Raw genomic sequence first — 17503 nt, 5'->3', positions numbered from 1 at the left:
GACAGGGTTTTTCTGTGTCACAGCTGTGGCTGTCCTGGAACTAGCTCTGTAGACCAGCCTGGCTCCTGGCTAGGATTTCTTTACTTGCACCATTGTGCATGCCTGGTATCCTTGGAGATCAGAAAGCATCAGCTCTCCTGGAACTGCAATCATGAACATTACGGGGGTGCTGGGAATCAAACCCTTAGTCCTTCTCAGGAGCATCAAGTACAAACCTCTGACCCATCTCTGCAACCCCCACTTGATTACTTTTCAGACAGGATCACCTGCAGCCCAGGATGGCCTCAGGATGATGAGGCCCTGACCACTCCATCATCCTGTGGATTACAGGTGCTCAGCACTGTTTAGCCGGGGTTTCTTCTATGTGTGTTTTGAGGGTTCATCCCAACTCAGCCAAGGTTTTTTTGAGACAGGTTTTCTCTGTGTAACAGTCCTGGCCGTCCTAGAACTCACTTTGTAGACCAGGCTGGCCTCAAACACACTGAGATCCGCCTGCCTCTGCCTCCCAAATACTGGAATTGAAGGTGTGTGCCATCACTGCCAGGCTCAGCCAAGGTCTTAATACACAGCCCTGGATATAAATATTACCATACATAGTTTCATCTTCCATTTCAACACCAGGTTACAAGTTTATATATATATATGGGGCTGGAGAGATGGCTCAGAGGTTAAGAGCACTGGTTAAGAGGTCCTCAGTTCAATTCCCAGCAACCACATGGTGGCTCACAACCATCTGTAATGAGATCTGGTGCCCTCTTCTGGCCTGTAAATATACATGCAAGCAGAACACTGTATGTGTAATAAATAAATAAATAGCCTTTAATCCCAGCACTCGGGAGGCAGAGGCAGGCGGATCTCTGTGAGTTCGAGACCAGCCTGGTCTACAGAGCTAGTTCCAGGACAGGCTCCAAAGCCACAGAGAAACCCTGTCTCGAAAAACCAAAAAATAAATAAATAAATAAATAAATCTTTGAAAAAAAAACCCATGAATCAGACTAGTAAATTTTTCCCTTCAAGTTGCCCAGTGTTACAGTTCACCGGTTAAGAGGGTGTGGTGGCACATGCCTGTAATTCCAGCATTCAGGTAGCTCTTGGGCTTCCATCTCAAAAAAAGGAAAAAAAAAAAATCAGAACTCCTACTGCTGCCCCTAGAAGGTAACAGATAATCTGATTCAGAACTCTCCTTTGGACCAATGGTTCCGTGTGTAAAGGAGTTTTGCTGTTGGTAATGATGAAGACAGATGGAGAACCAACTCACACAGCAGCCCACTGAGCCTCATGCCTGCACAAACTTTTTTAGTCACTTTCTGTTTGCTTTTTTAGCTAGTGCTGGCTGTCCTGGAACTTGCTCTGTAGTCCAGGCTTGCTTCATATTAATGTAGTTCATTGGGATAGTTCAAAACATATGCACAACATGTAATAATCAAATTCAGTTTTTTCTTTTATACACCCTTCCTTCACATCCTTTTGTAAGCACTATACTACATCCAAATCCCCTCTTCAGCTCTCACACGTAAGAGTGAAGACCTGCCTCTGCCTCCCGAGGGCTGGGCTCACAGGTGCCTGCTACCACTGCCCAGCTTTCTTCCACATTCTTGAAAATTGTAATACACAAGCCTTTAGGCCAGTACTGGGGAGGCAGAGGCAGGCGGATCTCTGAGCTTGTGGCCAGTCTGGTCACAGAGTTCCAAGATAGCCAGGGATAGGAGACCCTATCACAAAACTGAGAAAAAAAATAAAAGACAAAGAAGTGTGGTGTGGAGATGGGACATCCTGCGCTGGCTGATCTAATGGGAGTTCTATGCTAACCAGAGATGCAGTGTAAAACACCATCTCAAGAAGAGCCAGAGCTGCCGGGCGGTGGTGGCGCACGCCTTTAATCCCAGCACTTGGGAGGCAGAGGTAGGCGGATCTCTGTGAGTTCGAGACCAGCCTGGTCTACAAGAGCTAGTTCCAGGACAGGCTCCAAAACCACAGAGAAACCCTGTCTCGAAAAACCAAAAAAAAAAAAAAGAAGAGCCAGAGCTGGGCTGGGCGGTGGTGGCGCACGCCTTTAATCCCAGCACTCGGGAGGCAGAAGCAGGCGGATCTCTGTGAGTTTGAGACCAGCCTGGTCTACAAGAGCTAGTTCCAGGACAGGTTCAAAAACCACAGAGAAAACCACAGAGAAACCCTGTCTCGAAAAACCAAAAAAAAAAAAAAAAAAAAAAAAAAGAGCCAGGCATGGCAGCACATTCCCTTAATCCCGGCACTTGGGGGACAGAAACAGGTGGGGCCCTAAGCTTAATGTTTAGAGCCAAGGCCAGAGAGTAACCCTGTGTCTCGGAAAATAATCAACAAAGTGTTTGTACGTGTGTCTGCAGTCTCCCCATTCCCACTCCAAGGCATTGACTGGATCCCCTGAAGTAGTTGCAGGTGGCTTCAGTACCTAGGTGCTCTTTGCTTTCTTCTGCAGTGCTTGAAGCCAAATGCTGCTTTTTCTGGTTTTTTGTTTTGTTTTTGAGACAGCATTTCTCAATAGCTATGGGGCTTGTCCTGAAACTCGCTCTGTAGACCAGGCTGACCTCAAACTCAGAGACCCTCTGCCTCCCGAGTGTTGTGATTAAAGACAGGCATGTGCCACCACCTTGTGGCCAAATGCTGAATCTTGCATGTGTTCAGCAAGCCCTCCACCAATGAGGCAAATCCCCAGCCCTAGCATGTAATACTGCTTCAGAACCCTTGGTCTACTCCCTGCACCAGGAAGCAGAATGAGCCAGTCAGTACCTCACATGGAGGAAAAGGAGCCCAGGTTGTATTATCCACTAAGGCATCTGGAAGGAGAAAGCCCAGCTGCACCTGCTGATGAAACTTTGCTCAAATCCTTAGGCAGACACTGCATATGTCCAACTTCCAACATGCAGCTCCACAGTTAACTTCAGGACTTACCTAAGGCAACCTGAAGGTACCCCAGCTTCCTCACAGGACATTTCCCCACTAGCTGGCAAACATCCTGCAATCACTAGTTCTCACTTGAACTAAGCACAATCCATTACACCTGATTTTAAATTGGAGTTGGGGGATGGTAGAACATGCCTTTAACCACAGCACTCAGAAGACGGATCTCTAAATTCCATACTAGCCTGGTCTACGTACCAAATTCTAGGAACAGTCAGCCAGGTCTATTAGACCCTGCCTAAAAATAAAGCCAATGTGTTGCTTATAAGCATTTGTGTAGCAGAGGTTCAGACTTGAGTCCACCACGTCAGATGGCTAACATCCAGTAAATCCGGGTCCAGAGTACGCAGTGCCCTTTTCTGGCCTCCAAAGGTTTGTATACACATATGGATATCATACACATTAAGTATATTTAAAAACACAACACGCATACAAAGATCCACCTGCCTCTGCCTCCCAAGTGCTGGGGTTAAAGGCGTGCACCACCACTGCCCAGCCAGAATAATTTTAAACTATTTTGTTATGGATGTTTTGCTTCCGTGGCAGCGTCACACGTGAGGCTTCAGCACTGGAGTTGCTGGTGGACACCAGTGGTTCTGTAGGTAGAGAACTAATCTCGTCCTCCGCAAGAATAACAAGTGCTCTTAACCTTTCACATCCACGGGCTACATTCTGGTAGACCTGGAACTCTCTGTAGACAGGCTGTCTTCTACCAGATAAAGCAGTTGAGACAGGGTCTGTGCATGTAGGCTAGTCTGCCTGTCTCCCAGGATGGCTATGCGCTAAAGGGAGCGCCACTGTGGTCAGTAGTCCGACTGTCCTGTGGGACTCTGAATTGATGCAGACAGAAGATATGTATCTCTGTACTGGCACAGTGCGCATAACACATGCTAGGCAAGCACCCTATCATTGATTCACAACCCAACATTTCCCCTTGTTTTTTGAGACAGGTGCACCCTCCTGGAACTCATTTTGTGTGCTAAACTGGCCTCAAATTCAACATGCCCATCTTCAGAATGCTGGAATTAAAGCCATAGGTCTCCACACCCAGTATTTTACGTTAGATAATTAGGAAACCCTAACTACAGGATGATCTATTGAGGTTCCTAAAGGTTTTCCAGCCCAGTCCTTGTTAAACAGTATGGTATGGCCCACTTGTGCCTCATACCCCCGTCAGGCCAGCCCAGGAAGCTGTTAGGCTTTCTCATCCCAGTCCAAGAGTCCTATGTTCAAAGAATACAGTGACAAAAATAACTTAAGGTCAAATTATCTTCAAAGATCCCAAAACAAGAACAGCCCCCAGTTAGTCAAAGAACTAACTACATATTGTAACCGATACCTGTAGTCCCACCTAGAAGGCAGAATCACTGGTCAAGTTCAACGAACTGGAAAGGTAAAAAACTGGCTACCTTTCCAGAGGACCAAGGAACTCCAGGTCCAGGGACCCTCTGCTGGCCTTCCAGAGAACTACTGGTGCAGACATAAAGGCAAGCAAAATGTGTTACAAGGTCTCACATGTAGCACCTCGCCTTCCCGAATGCTGGAGTCACAGGCTTGGTACCTTGCCATAACTCTTCTCTCTATATAGGACTATCTATCCCCTCAAGAAGTGCAATAATCCTAGATACTGGGGAAACTCAGACTGGAGTATGCAAAAGTTCTAGGACTAGAGTTCCAGGGCAACTCAGCGATACTTCGCAAAAAGGAAATGCCCAGAGCTAGCTATTGTAAAGTGACTTTACAAAAAATCACATGGGGAGGGGGAGGAGGAGGGGAGTGGGGCGTGGGAGGGAAAAGGGAGGCGGGAAGCTGAAATTTTTAATATAATAAAATTAAAAAATCACATGGTACAAATGTAAAACTAAGGTACACCATACTAATTTTAAAAAGTAGGTGGGACATCAGACAGAGGATCTCCAAAATGCAAATCAAAACAACTCTGAGATTCCATCTTACACCTGTAAGAATGGTTAAGATCAAAAACACTGATGACAACTTATGCTGGAGAGGTTGTGGGGAAAAGGGAACACTCCTGCATTCCTGGTGGGAATGCAAGCTGGCACAGCCCCTTTGGATGTCAGTGTGGCAATTTCTCAGAAAATTAGGAAACCTTCCTCAAAACCCACTAATACCACTTTTAGGTATATAGCCAAAGGACGCTCAACCGTGACACAAGGACATGTGCTCAGCTATGTTTATAGCAGCTTTGTTTGTCACAGCCAGAACCTGGAAACAACCTAAATAAATGCCCCTGACCGAAGAATGGATAAGGAAAATGTGGTATATTTACACAATGGAGTACTACACAGCAGAAAAAAAGACAGCTTGAATTTTGCAGGAAAGTGGAGCTAGAAAACATCATTTTGAGTGTGGTAACCCAGACACAGAAAGACAATTATCACATGTACTCACTCACGGGTGTTTTTTAAAAATAAAGCAAAGAGCCGGGCGGTGGTGGCGCATGCCTTTAATCCCAGCACTCGGGAGGCAGAGGCAGGCGGATCTCTGTGAGTTCGAGACCAGCCTGGTGTACAAGAGCTAGTTCCAGGACAGGCTCCAAAGCCACAGAGAAACCCTGTCTCGAAAAACCAATAAATAAATAAATAAATAAATAAATAAATAAATAAATAAATAAAGCAAAGAAAGCCAGCCTACAAACCACAATCACAGAGGACTTAGACAACAATGTGGACACTAAGAGAGACTTACATAGATCTAATCTACATGGGAAGTAGAAAGTAGGAAAAGACAAGATCTCCTGAGTAAATTGGGAGCATGGGGAAGGATTGGGGGGAGGGGAGGCAGGGAGGGGAACAGAGAAAAACTTAGAGCTCAATTATCAATAATAAAAAAAAGGCGGGAGGGCAGTGGTTCCAGCACCTGCAAAGCCTGGTTCAGAGCAAATTCCAGGACAGGCTCCAAAGCTACAGAGAAACCCTGTCTCGAAAAGTGAAAAAAGTAAAACAAAGTAAGAAGGGGGTAAGGGACATAGACTTAGTGCTACAATCTTAATTAAATCAGCACACAAGCCCCAGCACTTTGATTCCTGAAGTCAGATTCACTGAATTCCAGGCCAGCACCCTCCCTCAATCACCACACCGCCCAGTGTTACAACCAAGTGTATATGTATCTGGTAGACACCTCGACTTTTTACTTGTACCTGGGCCATAATCACCACCAAATGAATAGCCCCAATACCCCAACCACTAGTACATCTTCTAAATCTCTACAAAACAAGGAGAATGACCCCAGTCCAAAAAAAATCTTTATGTTCCTTTATTGGAGCAAGATTCCTGACGTATACAGTGATGTATTTACTAAACAGAGTCCTGTGCAGAAATTACACACTATCCATCTAGACAGATTTGGTTACACTTTGCCTATTGATGGAGTAGTTCCATTTATAAAGTTTTATACATCAAAAAGCTTTGAATTTGACCAGGCTGTCCATTAATCATCTCTGAAAAAGTGGCATTTAATTTTAGCTCTATTTTACAGCATTAAAAAGCTTATGTATCAGGTAGCTTTCCAAAACATTATTCTCTGCACAATGGCGTTGAGCAGACAAAACTTCTTTATCCACCCAGATTCACAGAGTCTGAGAGCTTTGCTACATACCTGGGACAGTGCACTCCCAACCACCCCAAAGACTGCTGACTCTGAAAGCCCATTTCCTTGGTCAGTTCAAATTGCCAATGAAGACCCGCTAGCAGCTGTCTTTCGTACAGATGGCATTAGAGCAACAGGTCTGTGACATGGTGGGAGCAGGTGCTGCCATAATATCCAGGCAACTAAAGGCCCGTTTAAAAAATGCCAAATTGAGATAAAAATCATGGGTACAAGTCCATTGCAGCAAACTGTACCCACATCACCCAGTTACGGAGACATTAAGACATGATTCACATCCCTTTAACTCAATCTGCATAGCCCTGAGGTCATCCTGCAAAGTGCGTATCAAAAAATATGAAGTTAGGGAGACAAAGTTTGACATGATGTCATTATGCAGGTCAAACTTGGAAGGTCATGTTGAGCATCTGTTCTGATAGAAAAGCATCCGGTCCTTTGTGTACACATTGGTTTTATTGTAACAAAGCAACTTGTACACTTCAACATTTAAAATGAGCATCTTTTCCTTCCAGTGAAAACCAAAAAACTAAAAATAAAAAAAAAATTAAAAATAAAGTTACAACAGAGAATGTGAACTCCAAATAAACCCCTACAGGTTCTGCTGATTCTCCCATTGAGTGGTAGGGCTCGAGTCATCGTTAGGAGAGAATTTTATTTTAAAAGTGTCATCTTAAACTGCAAGGATGTCTGTTAAACATCACAATTAAACATGCCAAAGGAGAAGCCATGTTGTCACAATGCCCACTTACCCCCCCAGACACTTCAAACCCACCCTTGCTGACCTTCTAACCCCCCCTTTTTTTCTTTTTTTTTTTTTATTAAACAAGAGAAAGTAGACAGATACATGTTGGTAAATGCTAACTGTCTGTATTCACATAGACACAGTGTAATCTCTGAGCCCAATATACAGAGAAAGGAAAAAAGCTAGAATTCTATGCACTACTACACAGGGGCCTAGCACCCCCCAGCCTCCAGCAGAGCCAAAGGGGCTGGAGGGCTTTTCTTTTTTCCCACAGAGCACGGTGGTGGTGGTGTTGAATCCACAGTTCAAGACAAGAAAAGATAAAAATGAATGTAGAACAGAGTAGTGGAGATTCTTTTCCCATTGTATTTTGCTCAAGACATTTCCCCAAAAATAAGTTGAGAACCATGGTATTGAGAAGCGAGACCTCAGAAACAGGGCGACTGAGCACAAGAGGGATTGGGGACAGGAGGGAAATGACTGCAACTTGCTCCCAGGGACTGGAGAAATTTAAAAAATAAAAAGAAAATAAAAAAGAGTCGGAATCCATCAGTCTTCTGTGCTAGTCATCCTCGCCGTCATCCTCCTGAAAGAGTAAGGGACCAGTCAACCACGGGGCAGATTCTAAGACTTTTCACACACAACACTCCACAGAGAACCTAGTTCTCCTAGGTGAAGTATGAATCTTCATTAAGCAAACACTGGCAGGAAGAGTCTGTATGTTCCTGGATTAAGAGCACTTTAGGACCCCAGCACCCACACAGCAGCTCACAATCACTCATAACTTCAGTACTAGGGGATCCTGTGTCCTCTTTTGATCTTTGCAGATAAATCACATGTAGTACAGACATGTAGACTAAACTTTAAACAGAGAAAAAGTCTCACATGTTAATACCTCATCTCCCCATTCTAATTATATTCTGCAGTTTTATTATTTATTACTATATTCTTTATATAATTTCCAAAGTCACTAAGGGGTTTAACAAGTTTCCTTACCTCTCCTTCTTCCCCTTCATCATCATCTTCATCTTCATCTTCTTCGCCGTCATCTCCTTCCTCATCAATATCTTCTAAGCCTTCTTCTTCTTCATCATCATCATCATCATCTTCTGCCTCTCCCTCTTCATCGTCCATATCAGGAACCTTAAAAAAACCAGGCAATGTTCCTTTATGGACTGAACTCATTTTGTAGGACATATTAACACCCTCAAGTCAAGTGAATGAACATCAACCAACTCACCAAATAGTACTGCAAGGGGTTTGGCCAAATGTCATCTTTGATGACTTCTCCTAACTCATCTGCACCTGCATCAGAGTGGTCAGTAAACCAGGTAAAGAAGCTCTCTGGCTCTTCGTGTTGTCTCTTCCTGCTGGCCTTATTCTGTGTTTGACTCGAGCGTTTTGTCAAATCCTAAATGAAAACATCAATATGTCCCATTATTAGCTTTCTACCACACCCAAATCCCCCAAAGCACTAAAGATCACTATAGAGCAATTACTAAGAACAATTATAAAATGTGCATGTCAAGTGTGCTTTCACAGAAGTTATGTGCCTATCTGATTTTATAAAAATCATTTCCACTATAGACCTAGAAGTCAGACCCGTGTCTCCAAAAGAATATTGAAAAACAAATCTCTGTGAGGAAGATATAGTACATTATGCAAACTTTTTTATTTTTATTTTTTTTTGGTTTTTTGAGACAGGGTTTCTCTGTGGTTTTGGAGCCTGTCCTGGAACTAGCTCTTGTAGACCAGGCATCTCGAACTCAGAGATTCGCCTGCCTCTGCCTCCTGAGTGCTGGGATTAAAGGCGTGCGCCACCACCGCCTGGCTACACTATGCAAACTTTGTACAACTAGTATTGTATCTGACCTCTACACACCAGAATTTCTGCACTTTTCACCCAGTGATCTAAGGCACTGAGCACTATCAGATTCAGCTAAACTACAATCTACCAAATACCTTTCCAGATTTCCATTTGATTTCAGTGGACTTTGAGGATGGGTCACCACTCTCATTCAGATGAAATTCTTTGGAGAGAACTTTATTTTCGAAGTAGGGATTTTCATCAAAATACTGTAATAAATCAAAAGATTAGCAATCAATAAACAACTCTCATAGCCAAAGTATACATTCATTCTCAGTGGCAAACTGGATGTTTGATACTTACAAAATCTATTCTGTAACCTGATTTAATGTCTTCAAATTCTGTTACTTCAACTCTGGTTAAATAATGCAGAGCCTCTTCGTCTTCCTCCCCAAGCAGTGCAGACACTAGAGAAGCAACTCACTTAATGACCACTTTACAAGTCCAGTAACAGCTTTGCTGACAAACCCACTGACTTTGTCCTGACTGTGCCCCCAGAATGCCCCAATTCCTGGACAAATGCCCCCCAATAACCTTCATTATTGCTAACCCCCCACATACCTTGTGGATGATTGACAAATGTGGTTACCCAAAAATTTGGGATTTTAGCGATCAATTCTGACCTCTTCTGAAAAAATGGTTGGCGGAGTTTGTTATATTTTTGTTCTACTTTTAGTATTTCCTCACTTGCTTGTTCATTAAGTCTGAAACAACGAAGGCACATTGACTGTGATGGCTGACAGATACAACTGTTTACAACCACAAAATTTCTACTGGCTTCAGGACTGCATACAACAATATATAGAAGCAGACTCCCCAGTTTATCCCGGAAGACAGTAATGCTAAATATCCAAACGGACACATCTTAGCAACATTATTCTCCCGTAGGGGCCTAGTATGTGGCAGGACAGCCCCCAGGCCTCTCTGAGAACCAAATCCACAGAACCAACTGGGCATCTCCAGTCCTGGCAACATTGTATTTCAGCACAGTTCATTTCCAGGCTATTGAGACTGGGCCTCCCAGTAACAGAAAGTATTAAGTGAAGGTGCCACACTATCCATGAAAATCCAGGTAGCCAGGCAATTTTGTAGCCTCCAAAATCAAACCCAACCCACAGTCTCCCTGAATCTGGGAGGTTGAGGTATGTTTACTTTAACCAGGAGTTATCACTAGACCAAGAAACAGGACACATTCACCAAAACCTTCCTTGACTGACTGCAGGCCAATCAGATCCTCAAGAAAACTTCCATAAAGTGAATTAAATAAATTTACCTGTCTATTTCATTTTGTACTTCGTCAATGTGTTCAATTGCTTCTTGCTGTTCTTTTTCTGCAAAACAAAAAAGGAACGAGACTCAATAAAATTACAAGCTACACTTCCCGACATGTGCTAGAAATGTGCTTACTGCAAAGCACGCTCCCCACGTGTTCAGGCATGCAGTTGACAAATTACTTTCTCGTTACTTGACCCTAAATTAAAGTATCTGCTAGCCTACTCAGGAAAATGCTTCATTACTGGATCACTTTAAGAGTTTAAGGCTTCAATCATCGACCTTCATTATGAAAGGTGAGGGAGAGGCTAAGGCTCATTCAGAAATACTTCGTGTTTATTACTAATCACATTATACACTTGCAGTAGAATGTGCCAGCTGCTAACTGAATGTGGAAACTAATCCATGACAAATTCAGATACTACCAACTGGTACAACGGCTTTAAAACAGAATACCACCGCCTATTCCGGTTATCAACATATACCAACAAAGACTAGCCAGCCACCAGTCCAGCGGAGCCGCCTCTGCAGTGGGAGATCGGGGACCCGATTCCAACTCCTTCAACCCAATCCCGAGAAGACTGGTCATCACACGCGGCCGTGCGCGATTTCTGAACGCACTTACTGGGAAAAGGCCGTCCCCCAAACTAGCAAGCACCGGGAGGAAAGGGGGTGTGCTCCAGATTCGTGCCCTTTTGTCCGGTGAGCACTGCAAGGGCCTTTACAAAGCCAAGTGGGCGTGAGGGGGCCCCGCTCGCGCGGTCCATTTCCGGTAACCAGCCCCGGGCTCCACAGCTGCCCTACGCTAAGAACGAGCCTCCCGGCGAGGGCTGGGCGCCCTGAGGGTCCGTGGAAGGCCCTGCGAGTCTCGGCCTCCGAGCCAGATCCCTCGCGCGCCCGGCGCGGCCGAGTGTGGCTGCCCCACGTGGGGCGTGCGAGCCGCGCAGCCCGGAGCATCCTCGCGCCGGCTCCGCGTTGCTACCCCGCCCCAGACCCAGGCTCCCGGTCCCGCCAGGGCGCCGGCTCCGGGCGGGAAGCAGGACGGCGGGAGAGGCCGGGCCGCAGGGCTGCGTCCGGCCGCACCATGTGGCGGCGGCGGCGGCTGATGGGAGCGAGGCATCATGGCGGAGCACAATAAAGAGAGGCTTCTCGGGAGGGAGGGAGGGGGAGGAGAGCGCGGGCGGGGGAAGGGGGGGGTCTCCGCCCGCCGCGCAGGCCGCAGCGCCCCCGCCTCGCCCGCCGCCACGGCGCCACCCCGGTCCCCCGGTCCCGCGCCGCACAAAAAAAGGGCGCCGGCTCCGCGGGCCCCCGCGCGCCCCCCGCAGTCCCGCGGCCCGGGCCGAAAGATGGCGGCGCGGCCGGGCCCCCGCCGCGCCCGGTCCTCACCTGAGGTCTCGTCGGCCCCGTCGTGGTTGGAGTTGAGCTCCTTTTTACTGGCTTTGGCCGTCGGCGCCGACATGGTGCCCTCCGCGGTCGGGGCAGGGAGCGGGGAGGGGGAGCGAAGGGACGGCCAAGGGGGCGGCCAGCGGCTTCCCCTCACGCCACACGCGCGGCGCCCGCTCGCTCCGGCCGCCTCCTCCCGGCGCTCACTTGCTCGCCCTCCCCTGGCTGCCTGGCGCTGCCCGCGGGGCCTGACGCCGAGGCAGGCCCGGGCGCGCTGTGGCGGGCCCCCGGCCGGGGCTCTCGCTGAAGGCGGGGAGGCGGCGGCGGCTCGGCTGGACTCCGACTCGCGCCCCGCGCTCCGGCTCGCTTCTCGATTGCCCCGAGCCGCCTCCACCTCCTCCTCCTCCACCTCCTCCTCCTCCTCTTCGCGGCGAGGGGCAGTCGGCAGAGCGCAGGCGCGCCAGGCCTGCGCAAGTCCCGCCCCCGGCCGGAGACGCTCGCGCCGCTCAGCTATTGGCTGGGGCCGCGGGCCAGGGGGCGGGGCCGTGGCGGGTGGTGGTGGCGGTGGTGGGGACACTGGGGCCTGGACGAGAGGCGGGAGGAAGCGGCTCCGCGACGCATGGTTCGTCCCCCGCGCGGCGCTCCCCTCCCCCGCTTTCCCCTTCTCCAGCCGACCCGGGACGTTTGCGCGCGGCGGCGGGCGCGCGGTGACTTGAGGGGCGGGGCCTCCTCTCCCCAATACCCGCGCATCACGTGGTGGCTGAGCGGCTTCCCTTCGCGGGGCGGCCGGGGGGCGCCGGAGAGGGGGCGAGCGCAGCCCCTCAGAAGTTCAGGCCTTGGGAACTCACAGACTATACACACCCGCCTGACTCCTGCACCCCGGGCACGGTCGGATCTTCCTCTTAGTGGGAAAGACACCTCCATCCTTTTCTCTAGATGGAGAAGCTGCGGACCTAACTTAAACGCTCATCTATCCAGTCTACTCCCAGGGCCCTGCTGTACCCTTGGGCCAAGTCAAGCGTCTCTGCACTCGGCTCTCAAATTTGAAAAGCTGTCACACGTCCTACTTAAAAAGGTTCACACTGAAGTTTGAGTCCTCCGAATGTAGGAAGCGGCATTCTGCCACAGGCCCTTCGGCTCGACTTAGCCCATCTCAGAGGAGATGAGTTTTGGAGGCGACAAACGGAGAAATGTTCATAGGCTCTTAAAGGGTAAACAAACAGCAAAAGCCAGTTTTAGATTAAAAAGCCCTTAAGTACTATGTCGGGAGGAGGCTTTTCTGCTTAAACCATTTTCCACGACTTGAAAAGACAGCAGCTCTCTTCTGTCTACCTGTACTTCAACACGTGGTTTTGGAAAAGCCCTCTTTCTACCCGGGTGCTCTGCTTGAGTTATTCACCCACCTTCCAGCATCCCCGTCTTATTATCAGCTCTTAAAGATAAAGCAGTGTGGCTTTAATAGTCAAGACATTCATGGCGAGTGATCAATAAATGTAAAAATAAAAAGATACACCATATACAGTCTTCACAAACTACAAGAGATTCATCTAAGCCTTCTGGCGTACCTTATGCTCAATGAATTCCATTCATCTATTGCAATTGGTAAACTTAAACCTGTCAACAGCCACTAAGGAAGCATGGCGGTGGTGGCGCAAACCTTTAATCCCAGCACTGGGAAGATAGGTGGCCCTCTTTGAGTTCGAGGCCAGCCTGGTGTACAGCGCTGGTTCCAGGACAACCATCAAAGCAACAGAGAAACCGTGTCTCAAAAAACCAAACCAAACAAAAAACCTGTCAACATCCACTAAAGACTCCCACAGCTCCCAAACACAGAGACCTCCAGCACATACAACTATGGACAGGTTCCTTAAAAAGGGAAATAATACCTAACAATGAAATAAAAAGCAGAGGGATAAAATTTGTGATCTGTGACATTTGCTAAATCTCTGGTAACACTTTTACCATGCATGGGTAACTTCAAGATAGTCCTGTGAGGTCCTGGCACAGTTGCAAGAAATTCCACACAGCTGGTTGGTGGTGACCTGTCATTAATCCCACCCAGCACTCGGGAGGCAGAGGAAGGCCGATTTCAGAGTTCGAGGCCAGCCTTGTCTACAGAGCAAGTTCTGGGACAGCTAAGGTTTGTTGCAGAAAAGCCCTGACTTGGGGTGGGGGGGGATTACACAAACAAAACCAGGCAAGTAGGGAGACTTAGGAGACCGTGGCAGGACTTAGCATCAGCCTGGGATAGTGTGCAACAGCGTCTCAAAAGGGAAAAATGTTGACGGCCACCTCACTAGGGCATTTTTATGGGTCATGGCTGGGATTAGTTAGCTATATCTTCATGCAACCCTCACTCAATATAAAGTAGGTTTTATAGATATTAAGTTCTGGGAGTTAAACCTAGGCCCTGGTGCCTACTAGACCAGCCCCTATCACCCAACCATGTCCCAGCCTCAAACTGAACACATATATAGAACAAGATACAAAGTACATTTTACTCAAACTCAAGGTAATGGAACTGGAACCCCAGTCCTGGTGCCTGCTGAGCTTCTGTCTGCCTCCCATTCACAAAGCCTCACCCCTAACTGAAGTTTACAAGAAACGGGATCAAAATTTTTCTTTGAGGGGGGAATGAACCTAGCTATGTAGACCAGCACGGTCTTGCCCTTGAGTTCTTCCCACCCCAAACCATCAATGTTTTAAATGTGGCCTAAAAGACACAACTGACAGCAGTACTTGGCACACGCACAAAATACAACCCTACTAAGAACGATAGATCAGTTTCTTTCCCTCTGTATTATAACTCTGACTCCCGAGTGCTGGGATTAAAGCTGTGCCCAATCGTTCCTTTTTTAACTACAAGCTATATACCTCATTACACAGACTTAATGAGCCACTCGTAGGAAGAACTTTGGTCTGAAAAACCAATGTTTTTAACCACAAAGACTAGCCGGTGGGTTGGTACTGTTCCCCACACAGCAGGTATCAATGAAGTACCTGTTCTACAGAAGGGGCTCTAGGGGCCTTATCAGGCACTGGCCTTCAAGATGAATGCAAGTTCACTAGGAAATGGAAAACAACGCAGAACGGTGAGAGATAAATATGGGAGAGGCCTGGCATGGACGCTATCAGGAAGTCACCAAGCACCCAAGGGCTGTTGTGATCTGACTCTGGGTACAGGGCCTGGCAGGCCACTAGTGTCCACTAAGCACACTCCGGAGGACTGGGGGCTGCACCCTCCCATCCCTTGCCAGTAAACTAAATGGAAGACCATGCAGCAAGTTTGGACCTGGGCATTAAGGTGCTCGCCTGTGTAAGTAACCCCTCTGGATCAGAAAGTTCAAGGTCACCCTCACTGACAAATTTGAGACCAACTTGAGATTTCCTCTTTTAAAAAAAGGGAAAACGCCAGCACTCGGGAGGCAGAGGCAGGCGGATCTCTGTGAGTTCGAGACCAGCCTGGTCTACAAGAGCTAGTTCCAGGACAGGCTCCAAAACCACAGAGAAACCCTGTCTCGAAAAAACCAAAAAAAAAAAAAAGAAAAAAAAAAAAAAAGGAAAAACGCCAGGTATGATGCTGCCTTTAATCCCAGCATGGCAGAGGCAGGCTGAGTGCCAGGCCAAGGAGGGCTGCACACGGAGACCCCCGTGTCTTTATCACTCCTGTGCCATAGGGCAGTTCTCTGCCATTTGAAAGGCGACGGACTGAACCACAGCAAAGGGAAACAGGACCACAGAAGTACTGAGATGTCCGCTTCATTCGGTGCCTAGTGTTCCTTCCACCCGTGGCACGAAACTTCAGCCAAACACTTTCCCTCGGCTTCCCCACCCTATACCAGACCCAAAGCGCGCGGGGACTCCACCATACTACGACTCGGGGTCGCATCTAGGAAACGCAGCCCTCACGGTCACAGAGGAAGACGAACACAAAAAAAGACGATCTGAATGAAAAAATGAGGGGTGTCACTGGACGCGGCCAACAGTAGCTTCTGATAGGAGCTTAGGCTGAGGGAGAAGCTGGAGAGCGATCTACTCCCCCCACCCCAGGGTGGGGGAGACACCGGTTTCCCTGAAGAGGACAAGTCGGTATCCAGGGCCGGGGATGAGAGAAAGCAACATCCAAGCGTCTAGGTGGTTAGCATTCAAAATGCTAGAGGAAGACCACCACGTGGGGAACCCGGAGAAGTGGGTGGGGACCAAGTGGGCAGGGTCCTCGGTACCGGAAGTCTTAGTTTGTACCTGGAGGGCAACCGAGAGGTTGTCTCACAAGTCTGGGAGCCAGTCACGTGACGAGCTTTGCTCGGGCAGGATGGGAGAAGGAAGCTGGGAGCAACACGAGGTGGCAGTTATTCAGGCCAGAGTTGTGGGTGGCGGCTGCAGCAACAGGGAGACCAACCTAAGAGGGCTTGAACCTCCAAGCCTCGGAATTGGAGGGATGGGGAAGCCTCAAAATGGTTGGTGGTGCATCGACCCGCGCAGAAGCTCCAAATAAGAGTTTGGGGGTTGGGAAGAGCAAGCTGGGTCCCACGTGGTGTCGCGGGCCGGAGGAAGTCCCCCGTGCACGGGTTCCCCAGTCCCGCGCTTTCCGCTCCTTCTCTCACATCCGCCTCATTCCCCGCCGCCCCGAGCTGAGAGCCCTTCGGGAGAGTTTGTGGGGGGTCCCATCTCCAGAAGGATCGGGGAAAAGCCAATCACAGAGTCGATCAGCAAGGAAGCGATGGAGGAACTTACCTCCCTTCGGCAGGCCGGGAGAGGCAGACTTGTCCTCCAGTTTCGGGGAAGGAGCCGATTTGGGTTTCTTGGACTGAGGCAGAAGCGCAGATTGCCGTTTCGGGGCCATGACACGAGGGAAGTGGCTAGAGGCCAGAGGACAGAAACAGAGAGCAGGAAGAAACTCGCAGGAACTGAGGCGGTTTCAGGTGCGGGAGATTTAAGTCGGCCTCGCAGCCGCCCTGCCCGCGGGGGATATTTACATGACAGTGGGACACACACCCCCACGCCCCTTCTCCCAGCCTCCTCGCCCTCCCTCCAATCAGCAGAAACTTCTTTGAGTTACTCTCGGCGGGGGCTTCCCGGCGTTGGAGGAGGGGGCGGCTTCAGCGAGAGCAGCGCCCCGCCGCCTTTGAACCCCGGATTGCACTGGGAAGGCCGCGGCCGGTGGCCCTGCCCGCCCAAAGAGCCCCTGCGCTATGCGCCCGGCCCCCATGAGAGTTCTTCCTCTTTCCCTTCACTCCCCAGTTTGGTCTCCAGCAGACTTAGATGCGTTCTGTTGCCTCACCTCGGCCTGGAACATTCTTCTTCACGCTTCCCAACTCCCCTACTCGTGCGTCTGGCTAGACTCCTTCCGAGCCTGCAGATCGCCGCTTGGAGGGACAGATGAGTGTTGGAAGAAAAGGGATTCCCGGGAGAGAATTACAAAAATTGCGGCGGGGGAGGGGAGGAAAGACTTGGCGCACCTATTCCATCTATCCAAAAGGGATTGAATCAGAGAAGTAAAATGCGCTGGCTCAGTCTGTCGTCTTTTTGTTTTTTGAATTTTCAGGACAGAGTTTCTCTATGTAGCCCTGGCTGTCCTGGAACTCATTTTTTTAGACCAGTCTGTCCTCAAACTAGAGACCCGCCTGCCTTTGCCTTCGGAGTGCTGATTTAAAGGCGTGCACTACCACAGCCTT

At 48.7% G+C, this 17503-nt stretch overlaps 1 protein-coding gene across 2 annotated transcripts; it reads right to left on the bottom strand.

The window, feature by feature from the left end:
- Positions 1 to 6189: 6189 nt before the first annotated feature.
- Set (SET nuclear proto-oncogene) lies at positions 6190 to 17218 on the bottom strand. 2 transcript variants are annotated; one of them, XM_057754770.1, is made up of 9 exons: positions 17110 to 17218; positions 16563 to 16687; positions 10447 to 10504; positions 9735 to 9877; positions 9477 to 9580; positions 9269 to 9382; positions 8547 to 8717; positions 8303 to 8449; positions 6190 to 7892 (listed from the first exon to the last, which is right to left on the bottom strand). In XM_057754770.1, exons 2-9 carry the CDS (start codon positions 16669 to 16671, stop codon positions 7869 to 7871), a joined length of 870 nt encoding a protein of 289 aa, XP_057610753.1. In that variant the 5' UTR covers positions 16672 to 16687; positions 17110 to 17218; the 3' UTR covers positions 6190 to 7868. The 2 variants fall into 2 exon arrangements, with proteins under 2 accessions (XP_057610753.1, XP_057610754.1); XM_057754771.1 differs by lacking the exons at positions 16563 to 16687; positions 17110 to 17218 and adding an exon at positions 11832 to 12275.
- Between the last annotated feature and the right edge of the window lie 285 nt (positions 17219 to 17503).

Source organism: Chionomys nivalis, chromosome 22, assembly GCF_950005125.1.
Source record: "Chionomys nivalis chromosome 22, mChiNiv1.1, whole genome shotgun sequence".
Classification (NCBI taxonomy): Eukaryota; Metazoa; Chordata; class Mammalia; order Rodentia; family Cricetidae; genus Chionomys; species Chionomys nivalis.
This window is presented reverse-complemented; position numbering and strand designations above follow the sequence as displayed.